At 34.2% G+C, this 20802-nt stretch overlaps 4 protein-coding genes across 6 annotated transcripts; 2 read left to right on the top strand and 2 right to left on the bottom strand.

Annotated features, from left to right (window-relative positions):
• Positions 1–454: 454 nt before the first annotated feature.
• Positions 455–3293, top strand: LOC102582442 (cytochrome P450 724B1). The gene is made up of 9 exons (XM_006338735.1): positions 455–546; positions 1063–1390; positions 1483–1635; positions 1748–2005; positions 2098–2184; positions 2392–2470; positions 2572–2678; positions 2802–2920; positions 3191–3293. Exons 1-9 carry the CDS (start codon positions 455–457, stop codon positions 3291–3293), a joined length of 1326 nt encoding a protein of 441 aa, XP_006338797.1.
• A 1555-nt stretch (positions 3294–4848) lies between these two features.
• On the top strand, positions 4849–9804 carry LOC102586319 (ras-related protein RABB1b). The gene is made up of 6 exons (XM_006338574.2): positions 4849–5138; positions 5244–5383; positions 7361–7443; positions 8742–8946; positions 9049–9117; positions 9465–9804. Exons 1-6 carry the CDS (start codon positions 5093–5095, stop codon positions 9555–9557), a joined length of 636 nt encoding a protein of 211 aa, XP_006338636.1. The 5' UTR covers positions 4849–5092; the 3' UTR covers positions 9558–9804.
• A 1153-nt stretch (positions 9805–10957) lies between these two features.
• Positions 10958–11945, bottom strand: LOC102585982 (uncharacterized). Its single transcript, XM_006338573.2, has 2 exons — positions 11638–11945; positions 10958–11529 (listed from the first exon to the last, which is right to left on the bottom strand). Exon 2 carries the CDS (start codon positions 11514–11516, stop codon positions 11064–11066), a length of 453 nt encoding a protein of 150 aa, XP_006338635.1. The 5' UTR covers positions 11517–11529; positions 11638–11945; the 3' UTR covers positions 10958–11063.
• Positions 11946–13349: 1404 nt separating this feature from the next.
• Positions 13350–18228, bottom strand: LOC102585646 (E3 ubiquitin-protein ligase RGLG2-like). Of its 3 annotated transcripts, none has more exons than XM_015307533.1 (12): positions 17975–18228; positions 17075–17469; positions 15724–15808; positions 15496–15636; positions 15281–15394; positions 15098–15195; positions 14831–14910; positions 14601–14706; positions 14380–14507; positions 13996–14260; positions 13815–13871; positions 13350–13725 (listed from the first exon to the last, which is right to left on the bottom strand). In XM_015307533.1, exons 2-12 carry the CDS (start codon positions 17375–17377, stop codon positions 13645–13647), a joined length of 1458 nt encoding a protein of 485 aa, XP_015163019.1. In that variant the 5' UTR covers positions 17378–17469; positions 17975–18228; the 3' UTR covers positions 13350–13644. The 3 variants fall into 3 exon arrangements, with proteins under 3 accessions (XP_015163019.1, XP_015163022.1, XP_006338634.1); XM_015307536.1 differs by having other exon boundaries at positions 17075–17391; XM_006338572.2 differs by lacking the exon at positions 17975–18228 and adding an exon at positions 17571–17854.
• Between the last annotated feature and the right edge of the window lie 2574 nt (positions 18229–20802).

The following is a 20802-nucleotide window of genomic DNA, read 5'->3' as shown; positions in this document are numbered from 1 at the left end:
GGATTACAAAGGAAAAGAAATAATTATATTAAATTAAATGATCATAAAAGGTCTATTATTTAATGATGTATATTATTATAATGTGAATATATAATTGAATTTATAGCTTTTTTTGGTACATGGATAATTGTATTCCATATATAGAGTCAAGTCAAGGTATTTTTTTAATTAAAAAAAAGTCAAGATACATTACGATTTTGGAAATATAATCATATAATTTCTCCAACTTAATTTTGATGGGTTATATATAAATGATTGACAGGGCATGATAACTCCATACTCTAAACAAAATTGTTAGTACTAAATATTTTTTGTTTATCAAATCATCATGATGATTTTTCTCCTTCCTGTGATATTAGCCTTGTTATTTGGTACTGTAATTTTGGTCTTCATGTTTCACCATTTATTTTTCTTAGTTTATAAACATGATACTAAAAGCTTACCTGGTGGGAACATGTGGTTTCCCTTTGTTGGAGAGGCATTTGGTTTTTTTTCCCCTCATAAATCATTCTCCATTGGTAACTTCTTGCAACAACGTTGCTCTAGGTATATATATTAAATTTTCAGTCTAAATTCTCTTATGTTGTCAATTTGATTTGTTTTGATGTGGAAATTGGGCATGCTGGATCAAATTTAATTAGAATGGACCATTTAACTAAAAAGGGTCAAATCAATCCGTAATCATGGAGGTGTCAAGATAGATTTAATAACGAAATAACCAATCCTTTTTCATTTTTGTTTTTTTCTTCAAAAAAAAGAAAGAAGTGAAAGCTAGCTAGTGTATTTTGCTTAAATTATTATAATTTCGGATCTTCAATTTGATTTTATATGTACAGATTTGAATCGCCTTCTGATTAGTTAGATTATAGTACTTAAACATGTTTTGACCCAATAATTTAACGGGTCATTTTAGAATCAACTAGTTGGGTATTTAGTTCATGACAAACGAGTCATAAGTCCGTTTAAACTTGGGCTTGGTTAGATGAATTTACGAAAAATAGATTTATTTTGCCACGTCTATGACTATGCTCAAGACTAAATGTTTTCTTGGTTGAATTTCAGATATGGAAAAGTGTTCAAATCCTATATTTTTGGGTCTCCAACTATAATTTCGTGTGACTTAAAGCTCAACAAATTTGTCCTTCAAAAAGAAGGCAAATTGTTCCAAAGCAGCTACCCAAAGCCAATTAGAGACATTCTTGGTAAGCACTCTTTGATGATTGTCACTGATGTTGAACGTCACAAAAAGTTGCGACGCATTGAAGTTGGCCTCATCAACAAATTCAGTTCCACATCGAATTTTCTCGGTGGCATTGATAAATTGTGTATCTCATTAATGGAATCGTGGAGAGGAAATCAACTTATTCTCTTCTCAAAACAAGCTAAACAGGTCCGTATAATAAAAATATAACTTTCGTCTTATCAAACACACCCTTAGGGATAACATTCTAATTAATGTGTAATTTGAATTTGTATTTGCAGTTTAGCTTTAATTTGATGTTGATGAATTTGTTGGACATGCAACCGGGAGAACCACTTGGTTTGCAGTTATTAGAAGATTTCCTCACATTTATGAAAGGATTTGTCTCCATTCCAATTAACCTTCCGTGGACACCCTATGCCAAGGCGGTCAAGGTACTTTTTCTTACACTATTTGGCACGAGGGCTCCTCCATCATTAATCAGAGATATCGAAAAAAATCTTGATAAAAAGTATTTTCGGGTTTAACAATTCTTTTTGCTAGCAGGCTCGTACGAGGATTTCAGCCACGTTGAAACAAATACTAAATGAATGGAAAAATAGAAAAGACGTGCAAGTACAAAATGGGCAGCAAAAAGGAGACCCTTTTGATGAGATTTTAGTGAAAGAAGACTTAATTAGTGATGTGGAGAAAGTAAGCATTTTACTTGATCTTTTGTTAGCAGGTTATGAAACAACCTCAGGACTTTTGTCCCTACTCGTCTATTTTCTTGCCCAATCACCACAAGCTCTTCAAACTTTGAAGGTAAAATCAAATATATGTTCAATTTTATAATTCTCTTCTAAATTATAAAATTAGACGTATACTTCTAGACTAATGATTTATCATATGATCAGGATGAACACCTCGCAATAAGGAAAAAGAAAAAGGAGGGGGAACCCCTAAATTGGGAAGATTATAAGCAAATGGAATTCACCACTATGGTAATTCTTCAATCTTCTATTCTTTTCAATTCAACCTAATCAATTGGGCCATATATTTGAACATGTAACCCTTGCATTTCTAGTGTACGTTTTCATTTGATGAACTAATTAAGTGAGTACTTTTTTTTAAACTTCCTCTTATATATTAGTATGAACTATTATCTATGGTTACTTTTTTTTTTTCTTTTTAATATCATTATAATTCAGGTTATAAATGAGACTCTACGTTGTGGAAACTTGGTTAAGTTTGTTCATAGGGAAGCTATCAAGGATGTAAAATTCAAAGGTTTGTGAACAAGAAATCATTAAAGAGCTTATATTATATTTTAGTGTAGATTAAATATGCATAATGCAATATTTCTTTTTATCATTGTGCTTGGATTCCAGGATATCATATTCCAGCGGGCTGGAAAGTGCTTCCTATTTTATCTGCAGTACATCTTGAACCATCGCTGCATGAAAATCCATCGGAGTTTAACCCTTGGAGATGGACCGTAAGTTTTCCTCATTTTGTTCCCATGAAAATTTTCCTAAACCACACGACTTTCAGTAACGCTCCGTGCGGCACTTAATACTTAAAGTGGCATGTCAGGACACTAAGCCTAATAAAATTTCAGGATCCAGCTACAAGCCATAAGGTGGTCCCATTCGGAGGTGGATCCCGGTTGTGTCCTGGGTCCGAGCTTGGTAAATTAGAAGCATCTTTCTTCCTACACTATCTTCTCCTCAATTACAGGTATTTAATATGGCAATCAGTAAAAATAAAATAAAATAACCTTTTACTATTATTTTAATGTATTTCTCGTTATACTATTCATCATCAGTTTTACCTTTATCGCTTGGATAATTTCTAGATTTGCCCTTATTTTAACGGGCTAGATATGATTAGGCTTTATTATCATTAATTTGGTCTCTAAACCTACTAGTTTGAATCTTGATATTTTTTTTAAAAATAAATTAAATCATATTTGATCATCTGATAAAATAATCATCATTTATTTTGTAGGTGGACAATGAAAGAAGAAGAATATCCAATGTTGTACCCATATATGGACTTCCCAAAAGGATTGCTAATAGCTTTGGAGACAGAAACAAAAAATGCTAATTAAGTATAGGGTTTGTTTAAGGAAAAAGTTGTTGAATTAGTAAGATTGTTTAAATTTAACTAAACATTTATGATATTCATTTCTTCAATTGTTTGACAACTCTATGGAATCCTTTCCTAGCATAACGTTTGGTTACCATATTACTCCCTTTGTCCATTTTTAATTGTCATGTTGTGTTTTTCAAAAGTCAATTTGATTAATTTTCAAAGTTAAATAAGATTACAGTAATTCGATATTTCAAAAACAAAAAATTTAGATATTTTAAAACTATATGGAAAGTACTATAAATTTCAATTTTTCTATATCGCAAAATGTTAGTCAAAGTTATTATCATTTGACTCTAAAAAGAAATCGAAAGTCAATTTGACTAATTTTCAAAGTTAAATTAGATTACAGTAATTCGATATTTTAAACAAAAATTTTGATATTTAAAAACTATATGAAAAGTACTATAAATTTCAAATTTTTCTATATCGTAAAATGTTAGTCAAGCTTATTATCATTTGACTCTAAAAAATAATTATAACAATTAAAAGTGGACGGAAGCCGTAAATAATATACGTACTCTATGGCCCCCCGTTTTTTCTTATCTTATACTAGTATAAAGTAATAGCAGAAAGATGAGACATAAATATCTTGATAGGTGTATTTGTTCTTTTTTACAAAGTCCGTAGGCCACACAACATCAATTTCCAAAGTGCACTTTTACCAAAAAAAAATAAAAAAAAAAATCCAAAGTGCACTACTAGCAAATTAAATTTGAATTTTAATCCCGGAAGAGTTAAAAAGATTTTTTCTAAAAAAATAAAATAAAATTGTGGATAGAAAAAGAGGAAATGAGGGAAAGAATTACCATATTAGAAATCGAACTGATGAAAGTTCAAATAGTTAACTAATTGATCTACTAAAATTTTCCTGGTTAAAAGAGTGTTTGAGCTGCCGAGGAAGGAGCAAAACAAAAAAGACATGGCCCTAGCTCTGTGATCTTTGATAGAAAACGTAATTTACAATTGGTATCTCCATTCTCCACTATTATAAGTTAAATTATATAGTATTGCAAAATATGTCCATGATAGAAATGACTTTGTAAGTTACTTGCAAAATTATTTAGATGTTAAAAATGGCAATAATATAAATAAGTTTTTCACTTACGGAATATTTTAATTTTCATTATACGTTATACTTTAGTCATTCACTCTTATAATGATTAAATCGTTTTGTATTTATCCCTGATTAGAAGAAGTTCTAACTTCAATAGAATAAATGATAATTATAAAGTTATAAATCATAGCAAATAGTAGAATAATTTAAACTTTTTCCACAAAATATTTCCACGCAAACCTACTCAGCTTCAAAATTAAATATAAATATAAAAGATTTTACTAAACGTAATAAAGGAATGAATGTCCAATGGACTATATTTAAATATTCAAACATTTTATCTTACAAAAATATTACAAGATTAAATCAATTATAATTAAGTGTTAAAAATTTATTAATAAATATATTTATTTATTTAATTTAAATATCAGTGTCAATTTTATGTGAGGAAAAAGGAAACGGGGATGTTCTGGAAAGATGCTTTGCTTATATACGTCTCCTCCGGAAATCTATATACAAAGTTTGGACGTCACCCCTTACATTACATTACATTACTTTACTTTATTTTAGTGTTATCCGTTTTCCCCTTTCTCTATATTTCTGCTTTCTTCATACGTAGGTTGCTCATCTTTGACTCTTTTCCAACTGTCTTAACTTCTCCGACTGCCTAACTCTGCTCCGGCGCTTCTCTTCATCGGAAAATGTCTTACGACTATCTCTTCAAGTACATAATCATCGGAGATACAGGTTAAACTCTCTTTCATCTCTTCATTTTCTTTTTGTTTAGTTTACTCTGCTTTTTTTCCTATTTTGAAACCCTAATTGACCGTACGGATTACTTTATTTGAACAGGAGTGGGAAAATCGTGTCTGCTGCTGCAATTCACAGACAAGAGGTTTCAGCCGGTGCATGATCTCACCATTGGAGTCGAGTTTGGGGCTCGTATGGTCACCATTGACGGCAAACCTATTAAACTTCAAATTTGGGACACTGTAATATATTTTTCCGCTTGTTCTCTCACCAATTAGCTTTAAATTTTAACTGTTTTCGCTGTTTGATCGCTTTCTTCGTCTCGCATTGAATGCTTGGTCGCTGTACACGTATCTAAAATTATAAATCATACGTCATTAAGTACAGTAACACTTGAGAAACGCTTACACTGATCAGAAGTCTCTATTTAACTTGGTGCTGCTCTGATTACTGTTCTTCGGCTTCTCATTCAATCTTGTTCTCCTCTGCAATCACCACAGATTGTATTGCTATCAGTTTTCCTAACCTTGCCTCAAAGTAAATAGACAAAGGGAAAACTAATTATATATTAAGCATCAATCCTTTTAGGAAAATTCAATAGGTGTGTAAAGTGAACTAGGTACAGTCTTTTCGAGTCCTCTAACAATAGGAGAAGGATCAGCAAACTTGCTGACCATGCCTCTTGGTCTCTATTCTGAGTAAAACTTTGACATCAACTCTCTCTGTCTTTGCTCCCGGTCAAACTTAGTGAAAACTGCACCATCATTGACTCTTTAATGCCAAAATTTTAAGGATAAAAGTTTTGTACTATCATACATATCTGAAGAAATGGAAAGGTAGGTTCTAGGTGATGCAGGATTGCACGAGTGCCGGTCTCTGCACACAATGTTTCTAGTGACACTTCTTCATCACTTAGCTTGGACATGATGCTGGTACAAACATTTTAAGGCTGAATGGCAAATTTGCAATTGAGTATTATTTTTAAGAAAGATTGGAGTTAAGTTTTTAATTTCCTATGTTTTATTTGTGTTCATCGGTGAATAGTTATAGATCATCTTATGTAGAGTTAATTACATTTCCTTGAATTAATCCAGACTTGAGTACCTATGACCTAGTCCTGCATAGTTTTAGGGGAAAGTGCTAGGTAAAGTTCTCAGGTTGTTTGGTCGCTTTTCATTACGAGTAGGAAGACATGTTTCGAGATGGTTGTTTGTTTGTGACCTAGTTTTTAATTCACCTGTCCATAGCATTTTTTGATAAGGACGTGTCCATAGTGTTTCATGCATTCTGTATAGATGATATCAAGTTAGAAGCCATGCAACTTACTCATGATCTTAAATAAGTAGCACAGTCAGACCAAGGAGAGGACTCTCCATCTGCGAATATAGGGTTGGGGTTTGAGTCACCAAGGGTACAAAGTGGGAAGAGTCATTGGTACCTCCTGGGTTGGAATTTATTTTTTTGGAGTAGGGGGGAGGTGGGGGAGTTTTTACCATGTCAAATATGTGTGCTGAATCAAATTTAAGTATGATGCTACACATTTCCTGTCTAACCCTTGGTTGTTCGTTGTTCAAACAATCAACTTAACATAGACTAATGTTAAACTGACGGTTATCTCTATGTTAAAAGACAACCTATTTGATGCTTTAACTTCTATCCTTTTTCACTTCTTGATGGTCAAGTTGATGACCCAAGGGTCTACGGGGAACAACCTCTCTACCCCACAAAGGTTGTAAATTGTGATAAGGGTTCGGTCTGTGTACACCCCACCCTACTTGTGAGATGACGCCGGGTTGTTGATGGTCAAGTTGATCAACATTTGGACTTAAATTGGATATAAGTTAGTCTTCTCTTTGAATTTGGATTTGAAGAAACTACATGTATGTATTACGAGGTGTTTCGCTTTAAACTGCTGTCATATTACATTAACTCTAAGAAACTACATGTATGTATTATGAGTTGTTTCCCTTTTAAATGCTGTAATATCACTCGTATTACATTAACTCTTGGTCAAATGTTGCATTTTCCTTGGATTGTGGAAGAAGGGACAAACGCTATGCAATGAGGGGATATACGTGTACTTAATAATTGTGGATCACTCAGTATCTTTTTTATTCAAATTAGTTTCTTATTCTATCAGCATTATGTTTGGACTTTGATCTAATTCAATTACAGTGATCTATAACTCTCCATCCCTCCATGCACCTTTCTTTCTCTAGGCTGGGCAGGAATCTTTCAGATCCATCACCAGGTCATATTACAGAGGAGCAGCTGGCGCACTTCTGGTTTATGACATCACCAGGTATAATCCTATTGCTGTTTGCATTTGTACACATACAACCTATGATAGCTCACACGTAAACTTGCATTTGCTTCTTTGAATAATCTGGTCCACTATCAGCGGAGAAACTTGTTGTAAGAGAAGATTTTACTTTTTCCCTTTTTATATTTTTTTGGGGGGGCTGTTGCCTTTTCAATTGCCAAGTCCTCTTGCACAGAAGCCCTGCTTTACTGGAGAGGCAAAAATTCTTGAGATGTCAAGCAGGTCTCTGATCGTATGAAGCACTAATTGAGGATTCCTGTAGACATTCCACTTCCCTTCAAGTCATTAATATGCAGAAATAAGATATTTAAAACTTTAACTTAGGATGTGTTTGGTATGGAGGAAAATATTTTCCATTTAGGAAACTTGTTTTCCTAGAGACATGTTATCTAAAAATATTGACCAACCCTCCATTGCAAACACACCAAAAATGTTTTTTTCAATTTTCCATGTTTGGTTGGTTAAAGTTTTGGAAAATTTTCTCTAGGAAACAAATTCTTCAAAAATGAGGAAAATGACTTCCATGATGGAAGTGGCATACCACACTTATTGCATCCTCCTCACCCTCCAACACGCCCCACCCCCATAGTCCCTCATCCCCTACCCCCACCTCTTATAGTATTTTCCTAGATAATATACAAAATGCTTTTGGATAATAAATTTTTGAATATATACCAAATGCAAGAAAATAAGTATGAAACCTCACGTATTTTCTATGGAAAACATCCCCTCCCTACCAAACACACCATCTTGTGGACTAAATGGGCGATACTTTTGTTGTTGCAACATTATTTGATGAACTTTACTTGTTAAGTCAAATCATTCCAATTGGCTGTAGTTTACCGAAAGTGATACAAGTAACTTTAGAATTTTTGGCTGGACATGGAAATTATGAGTAGTTAGCATATTAATTGTATGAACTAATGAAGTGTGTGCATCATTGGTGTATCATGTACATATTTTAGCAGTTTGTAATAAGAGAAGTATGTTCGGGATTTCACATACTGAATATTGGATTGTTGGAGTAAAATTATACTGACAAGTTGAATAAATTGGAAACTGGTAACTTGACAGGAATATTTTCCATCAGATTAGTTAAGTCAGTGTGATGATTCTAGCAGAGCACTAGCTCAGTTGTATCAGTACCTATATGATCATATTTACACATCTTGCGGAATGATTGTCTCCAATGGTTCTAGTATTTAATTCTGATATTCATTTCTCGTATGATTTTTCATCAGCATTTTGTTAAAGCTAGTAATTGTTCTGTTGTCTAGGAGAGAGACATTTAATCACCTAGCCAGCTGGCTTGAAGATGCTAGGCAGCATGCAAATCCAAATATGACTATAATGCTGATAGGAAATAAGAGTGATCTGTCTCATCGAAGAGCTGTCAGTAAAGAGGAGGGAGAACAATTTGCAAAAGAAAATGGACTTTTGTTTCTTGAGGCGTCTGCTAGAACTGCTCAAAGTGTTGAGGAGGTATACATATTAGCCGGTGCCCATGGCATCTCTTATATACTATGTCGCTTTTATCAAATTCCATTGAAGCTAATTTCTTAAACTAATGCAATGAATTCACAGGCCTTTATACAGACTGCTGCCAAGATACTTCAAAAGATCCAAGAAGGTGTTTTTGATGTCTCCAACGAGGTAAACAAATAGTTTTCCGCGTAAATGTATGACGAGGCATTTTCATCATTGCTAATTGTACTGCTTTCATGAGCATCTCGTTTTAGAATCTGTGTGAGTAACTAAAATAGGATAAGATCTTTTGTTTGCAAGCTCTGGATATGGGCAACTTAGATGGGTGAAATCGTTGTTTAGTTGGTTGTTAACTTCCTATAAATGGAAGGGTAAGTTTTAGTGGGCCTGATATTTTGGGTGTCCCAACCAAGGAGTTGTTTCCGATCTGTACACAGTTATCCTTTTTTTATCCCCTTGGGATGAACGTTATCATTGATACATTTTCTAACATACCTCACATGCTACTGTTGCAGTCATCTGGAATCAAGGTTGGTTATGGGCGTACGCAAGGTCCAGCTGGTCCAAGGGATGGAGCGGTTGCCCAAAGAGGTGGATGTTGCAGCTAGTGTACAATAGAGGTCCTAATTGTAATGATACTCATAAACTTGCTTTGGTCCTCACTCAACTAAGTTACTAGACTTGTACAGCTCAAATTCAGTTGACTCAATTTACTCATATTATTCAGAGTAAAATAGGTTCTTATGGAGCTGTTAATTCCAGTACATGTGATGTTTGAGTTACATTCAATGTTAATATAGTACATGGATTGAGTTGAGCTCCGTTTGTTTTGATAAGAGCCTTTTGTAGGATCCTATCTCCATTTCACATTGCTTTTAAATTGTTGTCAAGTTCTCTTCTACAAATTTATCATTCGTAGAGTTAAGATTACTGTTACCAAACACCAGTAGATTAAATGCAGAATCTAATGATCTTTGCTATTTATTACTCATCATATCTGAGAGGAGGCAGGTTTTTCTTCCAAGCCCTGAAAATTGGCGGTGATAGGGCTTATATTGTTGTTGTTCCGTTGATATTAGTATTATTAATATGGTTATTTCAAAAGGATGGTAGAAATAGAGTTAATACCGCCTGGTAGTCTTGACAACTCGCCACCAACAATCCCTTTTTATTGTTTAATTTTGACCCTCCGATATCATAAAATTTATTGACTCAACTAATTTAAATTTACATCTTAAAAATCACTAAATACGCTCATAAAAAGAAGTTAAACATAGAAATATTTATCCATTTATCTTTTGAAAATGACTTTTTTTTTCGCGAGAGAGTATTAAATGCATGATGCATGTATGTAGAGAGTGATTTATTTTGCTATATATGTTTTCCACTCATTTTTTGTGGTTAACAGCAACAGGGGAAGCACATTCAGAAAATCACTTCATATTGAAGTTGATCAATATGCCTATTTGCGAAGTTCGACCACACAGATGAAAAGGATCAAAGAATAATGAAATTAGTACATACTATCTTTCAAATTGACTACGTCTCTTATGAGTTATTCTTGGAGTCCGATATTTAACTCATCAGAGTTTTATTGATGTCACAGCAGTTAGGCAAATCATAAATCCTTGGCTGCAGAGTGCAGCTGCCACTGCCAGGCAAGCATACAGTAATTACTTTTGCCAATTCCCAACACCTACCTATCTGTGGTCCGTCGCTTATTTTAATCATCAAATCCAAAAACTTGTAATCACCATTAACATTCATCATCTGGGAAATTAACCATGGCATGTCATAATCGTTTAGTATTATCTGTTTTCGATTTATCCTAATTAATTTGAATCTAAGCATTTTGGCACGTGGAATGGAATTCACCCAATTTATGATAAATTATATTTTTGTGTAGTAGAGATCGAAAACAACATCTCTACTTAGAGTTAAATCGGCATCCCACACACTCAACGTATGAACTTACACCGGGTTTGTTTGTTTGTTGTAGTAGTAGAGATCAGCCAAATGCAAAGCTTTTACCATAAAATCCAAATAATCTGCCGATACTTGAAGAACAAAACGCATGCAAGGAAATTAATGGATGCTAAAACGAATGATAACTACTAATCGTAATACCTAGCGGAACCTACTGATGAGAATCCATTAGGCAGGTAATCAGCTCTGGTGACAGTTTTCAGATGGAGAGATTTGGGATTTTGGGCACAAATTTTCAATGGAGTCGGAGAGACCTGCATAAACATGTAATTCCCAGCAAAAAGATCCCCAAAATGTGACTGGCTTTCCTTCAACCTCTTCAAAATTTTATCCAGTGCGGCCACGATTAATCTAGATTTTCTCCTTAAGAATTTCTTCAAGCTGGGTACCTTAATCCTCCTCAATCGCTTCCTCAGATGCACTTTTCTGAACTTGATGTTCCAGAACGAAGACGGCTTTCTCCTAAGCTTCCCAATCACCTTTTCTCTCAGGTGTATTAAATCAATATCTTCATCTTCGAAGTAGCTGCTATCTTGTTTGAGTTTCTGGTAGGGAATTCGATTGACAGCGGTGTATGCCATTTCCGAAACAGAGCTGAAACAAACAGAGTAGTGACAAGGTTAGAAGAAAGTGTCAACTCATTCTCTTTAATAACAAGTTATAATATACTCGCATATTTAACTAGAAATCTCGAATTTAAACCTGAGAGTTGAGCTTCTTCCGATATAGATTGTGAGTGTGTTCCTAACGCGCGACCTTACGTTTTCTTCCGCTTGCTCTGCAGTACGAGCCTCATACAGAGCCGCGCTCCTTTAATATGATGAGAAGATGAGGGGCCGGCGAGTATGATGCGATTATATGAAGAAAAATGTTAACTAGTAAAAAGAAATTATTTATGCTGTCAATGTATATCGTACCAAAAATGTAGTGATACAGCTTGTGGGGATTGTCTTTGTCATTGAGAAAATATATGGTGTGTGTTTGTCATTAACGCACAACTACATTGTGGGGTTGTAGGTATGCAGTTTGTTGCGTGCATTAAATGCAATTGAAACACCACCTAAAACGGAGCTTGTGGATAAGTAAGTGGCACTTGAAGACAATTATTCACGTCACTAAAGAGGCGGAATCAAAATTTGAACGCTTAATAGTAGTGTCTTTTTAATGGGTTAATTAGCACTTGTGGGGCTAAGATTCTTTTATTTGTTTTATAACTATAAATGTATGATTATTCGTCTTTAAAGTCACATTATGGTCGGGTTTGATTGCATCATCCTTCAGAAACGGTGAGTAGTAATCCTTATAATATCAATCATAAAATGTGATGCAAATCACAAACCTATGAAAAGAATCAAGAAAATCCAATCTAATTTCAATTTTGAAAAGAAGTTGTGGGGAAGATATTAAGTAATGGAAGAATTGTTGAAAGGGAAATTTTCTTTCTTAAAATCTAAACCAGAAAAAACAGATGATATACAGTAGTAGTTTGTAGTAGTTGTGGATGTAGTAGAAGTATTTTTGTTCTATGGACCATGCTCCATTTTTCTTGTTACTCACTACCATCATTTAGTGCAAATTTAAATATTTATTGTGCAGTGCACACCCAAAGATAAAATCTATGTACATTATACCTTTCAAAATTTTACTTATAAAATTATACCATCAAATATGTTGTAGTGAATTGTGATGCCCACTCATATAGGGGGACACTTGTAATAAAAGCAAAAGAGTCGATTATTATAAAATTCACCTCGCATTAAGGATACCCGGTGCTATTGTTGTAAGATTAATCATTTTACTGTATTTAATTTCTTGATTATTTTATACTAGCTTTTAGCCTCTAGACGTTGTTGTAGCAACTACACTTTGTTTAGGCATGTGGGGATGTAAATAATTGAGGCGGTACGGAAGGCTAAAGCTATTAAATACTACTATAGTAAAATTCAAAGAGTGCCTACTGATAATTTAAGCGAATAAAATGCGTCAAATTTTTAAAAAGCCTTGTAATATTCTACCTGTTTCGACAACAAAAGAAATTCTACTTGAACAACATCCAATTATTTGTTTTATTTAAGACTTATTGCCAATTTCATTGCTCCTTATCTTTTTATATAATAGTGTCCGACCAACTTGCTCACCAAAGCTATATCCACTTAATAAAATCTAAATATTCTCTTCACTTCATCAACCACTAGACCACCACTCCCTTATAAGCGGATAATTCCACAGAATATATGCTTACCGCTCATAAGCAACATATACCAAATAATCGTGTCCACCAAAACTTAAACAGATAGAAAGAAGAAATCACCTTCTCGCTCTTTCTTATTATATTCTTGTTCCTGAATCATATTTTTCTTCGTTTGTACATGCTCTGGTGGGAAAATAGTCGGTACATATTGACACTGTATGTATTAGGTCTAGTAGCAGCACAAGACTCTTTAAAGGACACTGCACAATAAACAGTTGATTTACAAATAATCTGACTCTAGGGATCTTGAGCTTCTATTGTTGGAAGTAAAGTAATTTGGCAAAAGCAAAACACAAACAAGAACCAAACCATGTACAGAAGGAAATCGCATCGGCACAAGGCCAAAGCCATATCCAACAAATAAAAAAATCAGCTTCATCACCATGTTTCACATCCAAACTGATCAAAAAGCATTGCAGGTTGGAGCAGCAAAAGGAATCAGGGAAATACAAGTAAGCTCAATAGAGCTTTATTCTGGTTTGAATTGAACTTCGACATATTGGGCAATTCTCAAGCGCTCTCCCACACTCACAACATGTCTGCATCAGGAACACGATATTGTTAAGTCACAACAAGGTCTAATTTCCTCAAAACATCTGGCCTGCTCAATGAGAGGGGAAAAAGGTACCTGATGCCCACAGCCGAAGGCCATGTCTTTTGGGTTAGTAAGACAAATGGGGCAAACCTGCACAATGACGGAAAACATTCATTCCAGACAACTCGCACGGTTTATTTGTAAAACCAGCAACAGAAGATCAAAAGAAACTGAATTGCAGCAGTATATAGCAAATGTGACTTTTATGGTTTACCTGATTGTCATATGTAGAACTGGGAGCAGTGTAGGGAGAACTTGGAGCAGATGGAGCAGTGTCAACTGGGCGAGCACTGTCATAATAAGAACTTGAAGTCGGCTGAAAATGTGGTGCTGCATCTGCAGGGCTTCCATAACCGTAATACGAGCTTGCAGGCTGCTGAAAACTCGGTGCACGTGAGGTCTTTGAGCCACCGACAGAACTTGCCCCATACATAGGAGGAGGAAGAGCTACCCTATTGGGAGATTTTCCACTTTGTCCACTGCAATTAAGAAATTAGAAGATGTCATCACCTATAACTTGACAGGGGAGGTCAGGAGAGACGTATAGCAGAATGAAAACAAAGAAATACATGAACAAATAGGCAGAGTGAAATCTGACCCCAGTAAGTTAAGTTCCATCGTCGCTTTGTATTGTGGAGGAATTTCCATCAATGCTGAAAGCGCAAACTCTGTCTCCTTTCGAGATTGAGGCACATTTTTGGCCATTATCTCCGTGAAATTGACGAACTAGCAAAAGAAATTAGCAATTAAACCACATAAAAGGAAAATGTTCCTAGACAAGCAATAAGAGACGCCACAATTTAGACCACCAGCACCAACCTGGAAATTATCAAAGTCCCTAGCAGGAATATTATCATCAAATTCCTTCATCATATCCCAGGGCCCATCACCAACCCCAACCAGTATAATTGACAAGGGAAACTTGCTGCACGAAATAAGACAATGCACTCTGGAATTTGAGCATAAGTATGAAAAAGCAGCATGTAACAGAACTAATAGATTTTATAAATACGAATGCCAGTCAGCGCAAGGAAACTAGAGGCAAGTACCTTGCTTGTACGATTGCATCCACCGTTTTCTGCTCCTGCGGACTTAATTGTCCACGGCCAGTATCAACACTTCTAGTTACCTGAACAGATATAGAAATGATAGTTATAATATACAGTTCTAATACACTCAAATATGACCAGCAACAAGGAAATCCAACTAACTCATGCACTATGCAACTAAAGTTAAGTTAATCTGTGCCAGTGTGCTATTTGTTATTGTTCTTGTCTTGAATTTGGACAGAGATGTAGATTGATAAAACATATTACCTGCCCATCTGCAATGATTAATAGAACATGGTACTGGCCTCCACTCTGCTCAACTATTGTCATGGCCATTTCAATGACCGGGGCGAATGATGTTGGTCCTGCAGCAAAATGAGAAGGTATCTAAGTAAACTCAATCAATTACTGAGTCTAACGCAGTAGAATTGGCTGTAGTAGAATTTAAACCTGCAAGCTTCAGCTGGGGGACAATTTCTCTGTAACGTGACAGAACTTCCTCGAAACCATTACAAAATCTTTCATCGGGAAAGAAATTGAATACATCTTGATCATGAGTTGATGCTGTCAAAAAATTATCCACATGGAACAAAATATTAATCTCGTACTGAGCATATCCGAAAGAAAAGTTCTATGGATTAAAAAGAGAAGGCGCATAGAGTTACCATCTCCGAATCCAAAACAAGGAATCAAGTTATCCTCATCAAATGCCGCTAAGGTTTTTCCAATTATGGAAATGGCTTGCTCATATGGGTTCAGATTCTGCCCAATGTGATGTAGGCTCCGATTACCAAAAGACCTCTTACCTAAAGAGCATATGCCCACTTTAGACTATTGAAAAATATAGCATGCAACTAATCAGAGAGGCAGGAAACAGAAGAACAGCGCTTAACCTGTCCATTCATTGCTCTTGGTGAAATCAATACCCACAATTAGATTCGAAGACTCCAAGCCAGCTCGTGCAAGGGCTTCAGTCACCTGATTAAAAATAAATTTGCATTTTTGTCATACATAGTTTTCATCAAAAAAAATTATCATATATAAAAGGTGAAAAAGCATGAGCCAATGTCCTTAAAAAGGGGTCACTAAAATTTAAAAATTCTATGATTCTTACAGCGTTCACTTTTCTTGATCTGTTAAATAACAATCTGATATTTTTTTGATAACCGAGAAATCCGCCTGTGATCCACCGGCCTTTGGACCAATCACAGCCTTCTAAACTCGGTGGATAATGGGCCCGCCCCTCTACCCTTCTCGCTTTGCATGGTGTGGGGCTTGAACCTGCGACCTAAGTCACAAATCCTCCACCTTTTGCCACTCGAGCTAGGCCTTGGGGGCATAAGTATCTGATATTAAGATCTACAATAATCAAAATTACACCTCTATGGAAGTAGGACAGATAAAAAGAGCAAAGCTTTTCAGAGGAAGCATTGGATCAATCATAGCCTTCTAAACTCGGTGGATAATGGGCCCGCCCCTCTACCCTTCTCGCTTTGCATGGTGTGGGGCTTGAACCTGCGACCTAAGTCACAAATCCTCCACCTTTTGCCACTCGAGCTAGGCCTTGGGGGCATAAGTATCTGATATTAAGATCTACAATAATCAAAATTACACCTCTATGGAAGTAGGACAGATAAAAAGAGCAAAGCTTTTCAGAGGAAGCATCTTCCTGCAGTTATCTGGTCCATCATCATTCACCCCCTTTCCCCTTCTATTTCGATATGCAATCTTATTTCCAGCATCCCCTTGAAAATAGTGTCTATGAAGTTTTAGTGCTTGCACACACGTAGAAATTTATGATAATAAAAACTCCATGTATCCCATATTTGTAACCCTACTCCTAGATAGCTTTTCTTGATTTAGTTGTCAGACGCAACTTAATGGGTGAATGCAACTGCATTCAGCATAATATCCAGCGTAATCCCACAAGTGGGTCTAGATAGGGTAGAGTGTACGTTAACCCTACTCTACAACAGGCTATTTCCTTAAGACCCTCAATTCAAGTAGCACATTTCAAAGCAGTTTCAAAATAGGAATATGGTAATAAAAGCAGTAGCTAGGGAAAACATAATATGATAACTGAAGAAATGAAAACAACCCGCGCTAGAAGTACCAAATTCTGAATTATGATGGAGTGCATCACAATGTTAATAGTAAAGTCTAAAAGGGTTGGCAGAAAAATAATAGAGAATTGCTGTAAACATCCAAACTGCTTCATCTAAGTAACTTATCTCTAATCCATACCTCATCCAGGGAATTATAATTGTCTGCAATCCTCGAGTATCTCCGGTCAAGCCTTGGTCGTGGAGCATGAGCATGAGGCAGAGATTCATGTTCATGAGAAGCATAATTGTGTTGGGGCTGTGGAGGAGGAAAATTCTGTTGGGATGGTGGTGGTGGTGCATAAGAAGGAACAGCCGCCTGCTGTGAATAACTGTAACTATCTTGAGGATAAGCAGTTTGAGGATAATCGTATTGATTCCAAGAAGAAGATCGAGTCGACGAAGCTTGTCTCCAACTATCCTCTCTTGAACTCTTGCCACCCATCAAAGTCAACTTATCTACAAAATTCCCAACTCCCTTAAGCCAAAAAAAGATAACTTTCTCTTTGTTCCACAACACAATCAATCAAAAAGGGCCTGTCAAAATCAATCAAAAAAGAAAACCCAATTGGTACACCAACAATCTGAATCTGCTATCAAGAATTACAGAAAGTGGAAAAGAGGATTTTTATATGTACAAACAACTGAAGTTTCTAGATAGGTTCTGAATCTTGATTCTTGAATATTACTTCTTCACGCGGCAGGTTAAGAAGAGAAAGGCGGCTAGCAAATTAAGACTTGTAATCATTCAAAACCGACTCAATATAGACTTTGGCACTTCTACATTATCCTTTTACAAGCTACGCAATTACGACAGCAGGATAACAGTAAGAAACAAGAGAGAAGACACGTAAACACTAAAATAATACAAACCCAAGACGTAAAATCAACCACTAACTTCCATGGAAAGTAAAAAAAAAACCCAGAAAATGATAGTCAATTTAAGCAACGGGTTTCACATTATTCAATCGAAAAACCGCAAAAATTGAACAGTCAAAAGGGTAAATAGACACAGAGAGATTGAGAGGGACAAACCACATACCTTAAAAACATTGAAAAACAGAGGATGTGCAGCAATTGGAGTTGTGGGGTTTAAAAGCTTGTGATTATTGGATTCTAATGCTGGATCGAATCGAATCTGTTTGAATAAAAATGCAATATCAGAAAGGGAATACACTTTTTTTCGATAATCAAAACAGTATGTGAGTAACTTTTTGAAGTTTGTTTGGTGTAGGCACATGGAAGTTTCGTCGTTAGGTCACAGGTGAAAAGTTGGGTATTCTTTTATTAGTGGAAAAATGATTAAAAAGTTAGGTCACTTTACTTTCTTTAAATACCATCATTATCAATTAGATTGGGTCCATTGGCTCTAGCACCTCTTATTTTAGTTCCCATGCTTTCTTTTGTTTTTCTTGTGCCACCTCATCCTATTTTTCATTCATACTAATAATCCTAGAATTACTCATATAATTTCTTGTCTATTAATTTTATTTAGTAATATTTTGTTATAGATTTTTTTTATTTAAATTAAGGTCTATAAAAAATTATCTATGAAAAATTATCTGAATGAGTATCTTTTTTAATAAATAATTACGGATTTTAACGATATTTTATTTATTTATTACCACTTATAGCAATACATAGCAATATTATGATAAATCTGCAATATGTATTAAAAGTGATTTATATATGTATTATAATTGTTGTAAAATATATCATATTTGTTTGTTTAAGAAATTGATGCATTTTATTAAAATGTGTGATAAATGTATTATCCATTAATAAAACTTGTATTATATATGTGTTTTATAAATTCTCTACTATATGTTAAAATTGTGTTATAAATGTATTAAAAGTGATCAAGTAAAAAAAATTATTATTACTATAAATGATAACTATGTTCTTAATATTGTATAAAATATAAATAAAATTCATGTACATTTTATCTTTTCAAAATTTCACTTATAAAATTAATGGATCGTTGTTGTTGTCCCGTCTCATCATGAAACCCGGACTACTTGTGGGGAGAAATGGTTGAAAATCATTAGATAGGGAATATATTAAATTATTGGGACTAAATAAATGCAAGAGGTAAGTAATTTATTGGTCAAACTTATCTTTAATGCAAAGATATATCAAGGCAATAATTAGATGGTCAAAGTAATATTAAAATCTGAAAATATTGAAGGTGTGCCATATTTAAAAGTCAAAGCTCCTATTTGCCATGAAATGTTAATTAGTCTCCTTTTATGAATTACAACAATGTTCATAACACCTTACCTAAAAATAGTGATGTTTGTGTCAATTTTACAAATACATCAATTATTTTATCAAGTATATGCCTCTTAAAATATTTTAAATTCTTGTTTTTTGAATAATTTCATCCACTTTATTAATTACTAATTCAGTTGACTTCGCTCTTAACAGCTATGTGTTAATTAGTCCTAGAGCCTTATTCATAAAGGGATTCTTTCTTTTTAGCTCTTGAATGAGTTCTTTAAATGTTTTTATTCCTTTTTGAATTAACTTGAAATTGCTTAGACTTTGTAAATAGTGGGAAAATTTAATATAGAAAATGAAAAAGTAGATTGAATTATGCAGCTTAATTAAGTATATATTGTTGCAACAACAAAAGGTAGTTCATCCTCCCCTGCCTTTCTTTTTGTCGTTTATCTTTAAAATATGCCGTGAATTGCTCCAACCATATTCATAAAGTTAAGATTAAAACGTACCATACATGTGCTTTTTCCTTTGGTAATCATCATGTAACTTAGAGAGATTTAAAAAAATATATATATATTTTCTGATAGATCATTTATACTTGCATATTTTTATGATATATTAGTAAAAATAAAAATATTTACATTAATGATGTATATAACTTAAATAGTTTAAATTAAACTCATAAGAAATGGTTTATTTTACACTTATATCGCTTATATTTCATTTCATTGTCGTTTCATGTTGTTCCCTTTGCAAGTCAAATCAAAGAAGGATGTTTGATTGCAACGACTTTTGCATCTCAAACATATGTGAAATAGAGCAGAAATTTGAGAACAAAAGACATAATTGAAGAAAATAATTGGTCAAAATTCAAAACTAATACTATTAAAATGCAAAAACACTTGAAGTAAATCTGTAAAGGTTAAAGTGTGAAAGTATTTGAAGTATCCTATGTAACATAATGTCTTAACAAGTCATTGCACCTTATCCATAATGAGAAAAATAAATACAACAGCACTTAACTGACGTGACATTTTTAATTTTTTTAGATTTTTGTTATTATTTAGCATAGAAGAGACCCTCGCTCACGCCATTTCCTTTTAAGTCCAAAAAATTATAACTATAATTAATTGTTAGGCAACAAGTATCCTGCTATACTAGGTTTTACAAAATATTTTTTTTATATTAGTGATATTTATAAATTAAATTCTTATCATTTTTAAGAGTAAATCTGGCAATAACAGGAAATTGCTCATCTTTTTCCTACCCCTTTTGTTTTGATTACCTTTCCATATTTTCCCCCTTGCAAGTCAAATTAAAGAGAAAAAAAAAGGGAAAGATGCTTAATTGTATTATTGTAATTTGTATATGACTTTCGATCTCAAAGTTGTGTGAAAGAGCAGACAGTTGTTTTTGATTCTCCCCAATCATTTCCTCTTTAGTCTTAAAACCCGGCACCATCCAAGGAATAAAAGCACCAAATGTTGTTACGGTCCATCTTAGTTCAGTAATTTTGATACGAAATATAAGTATATATATGTAAAAGTAAATTAAAAACTCATAATTTATAGTATAATGAATTTAGTTATAAGAACCTTAAAAGTCCAACTATTAATAATTCAAATTTTGAATCTTCCTTCTTCTATT

This window comes from Solanum tuberosum, unplaced genomic scaffold (assembly GCF_000226075.1).
Source record: "Solanum tuberosum cultivar DM 1-3 516 R44 unplaced genomic scaffold, SolTub_3.0 scf00004, whole genome shotgun sequence".
Classification (NCBI taxonomy): Eukaryota; Viridiplantae; Streptophyta; class Magnoliopsida; order Solanales; family Solanaceae; genus Solanum; species Solanum tuberosum.
The sequence above is the reverse complement of the archived record's forward strand: the minus strand, read 5'-3'. Positions and strand labels throughout refer to the sequence as shown.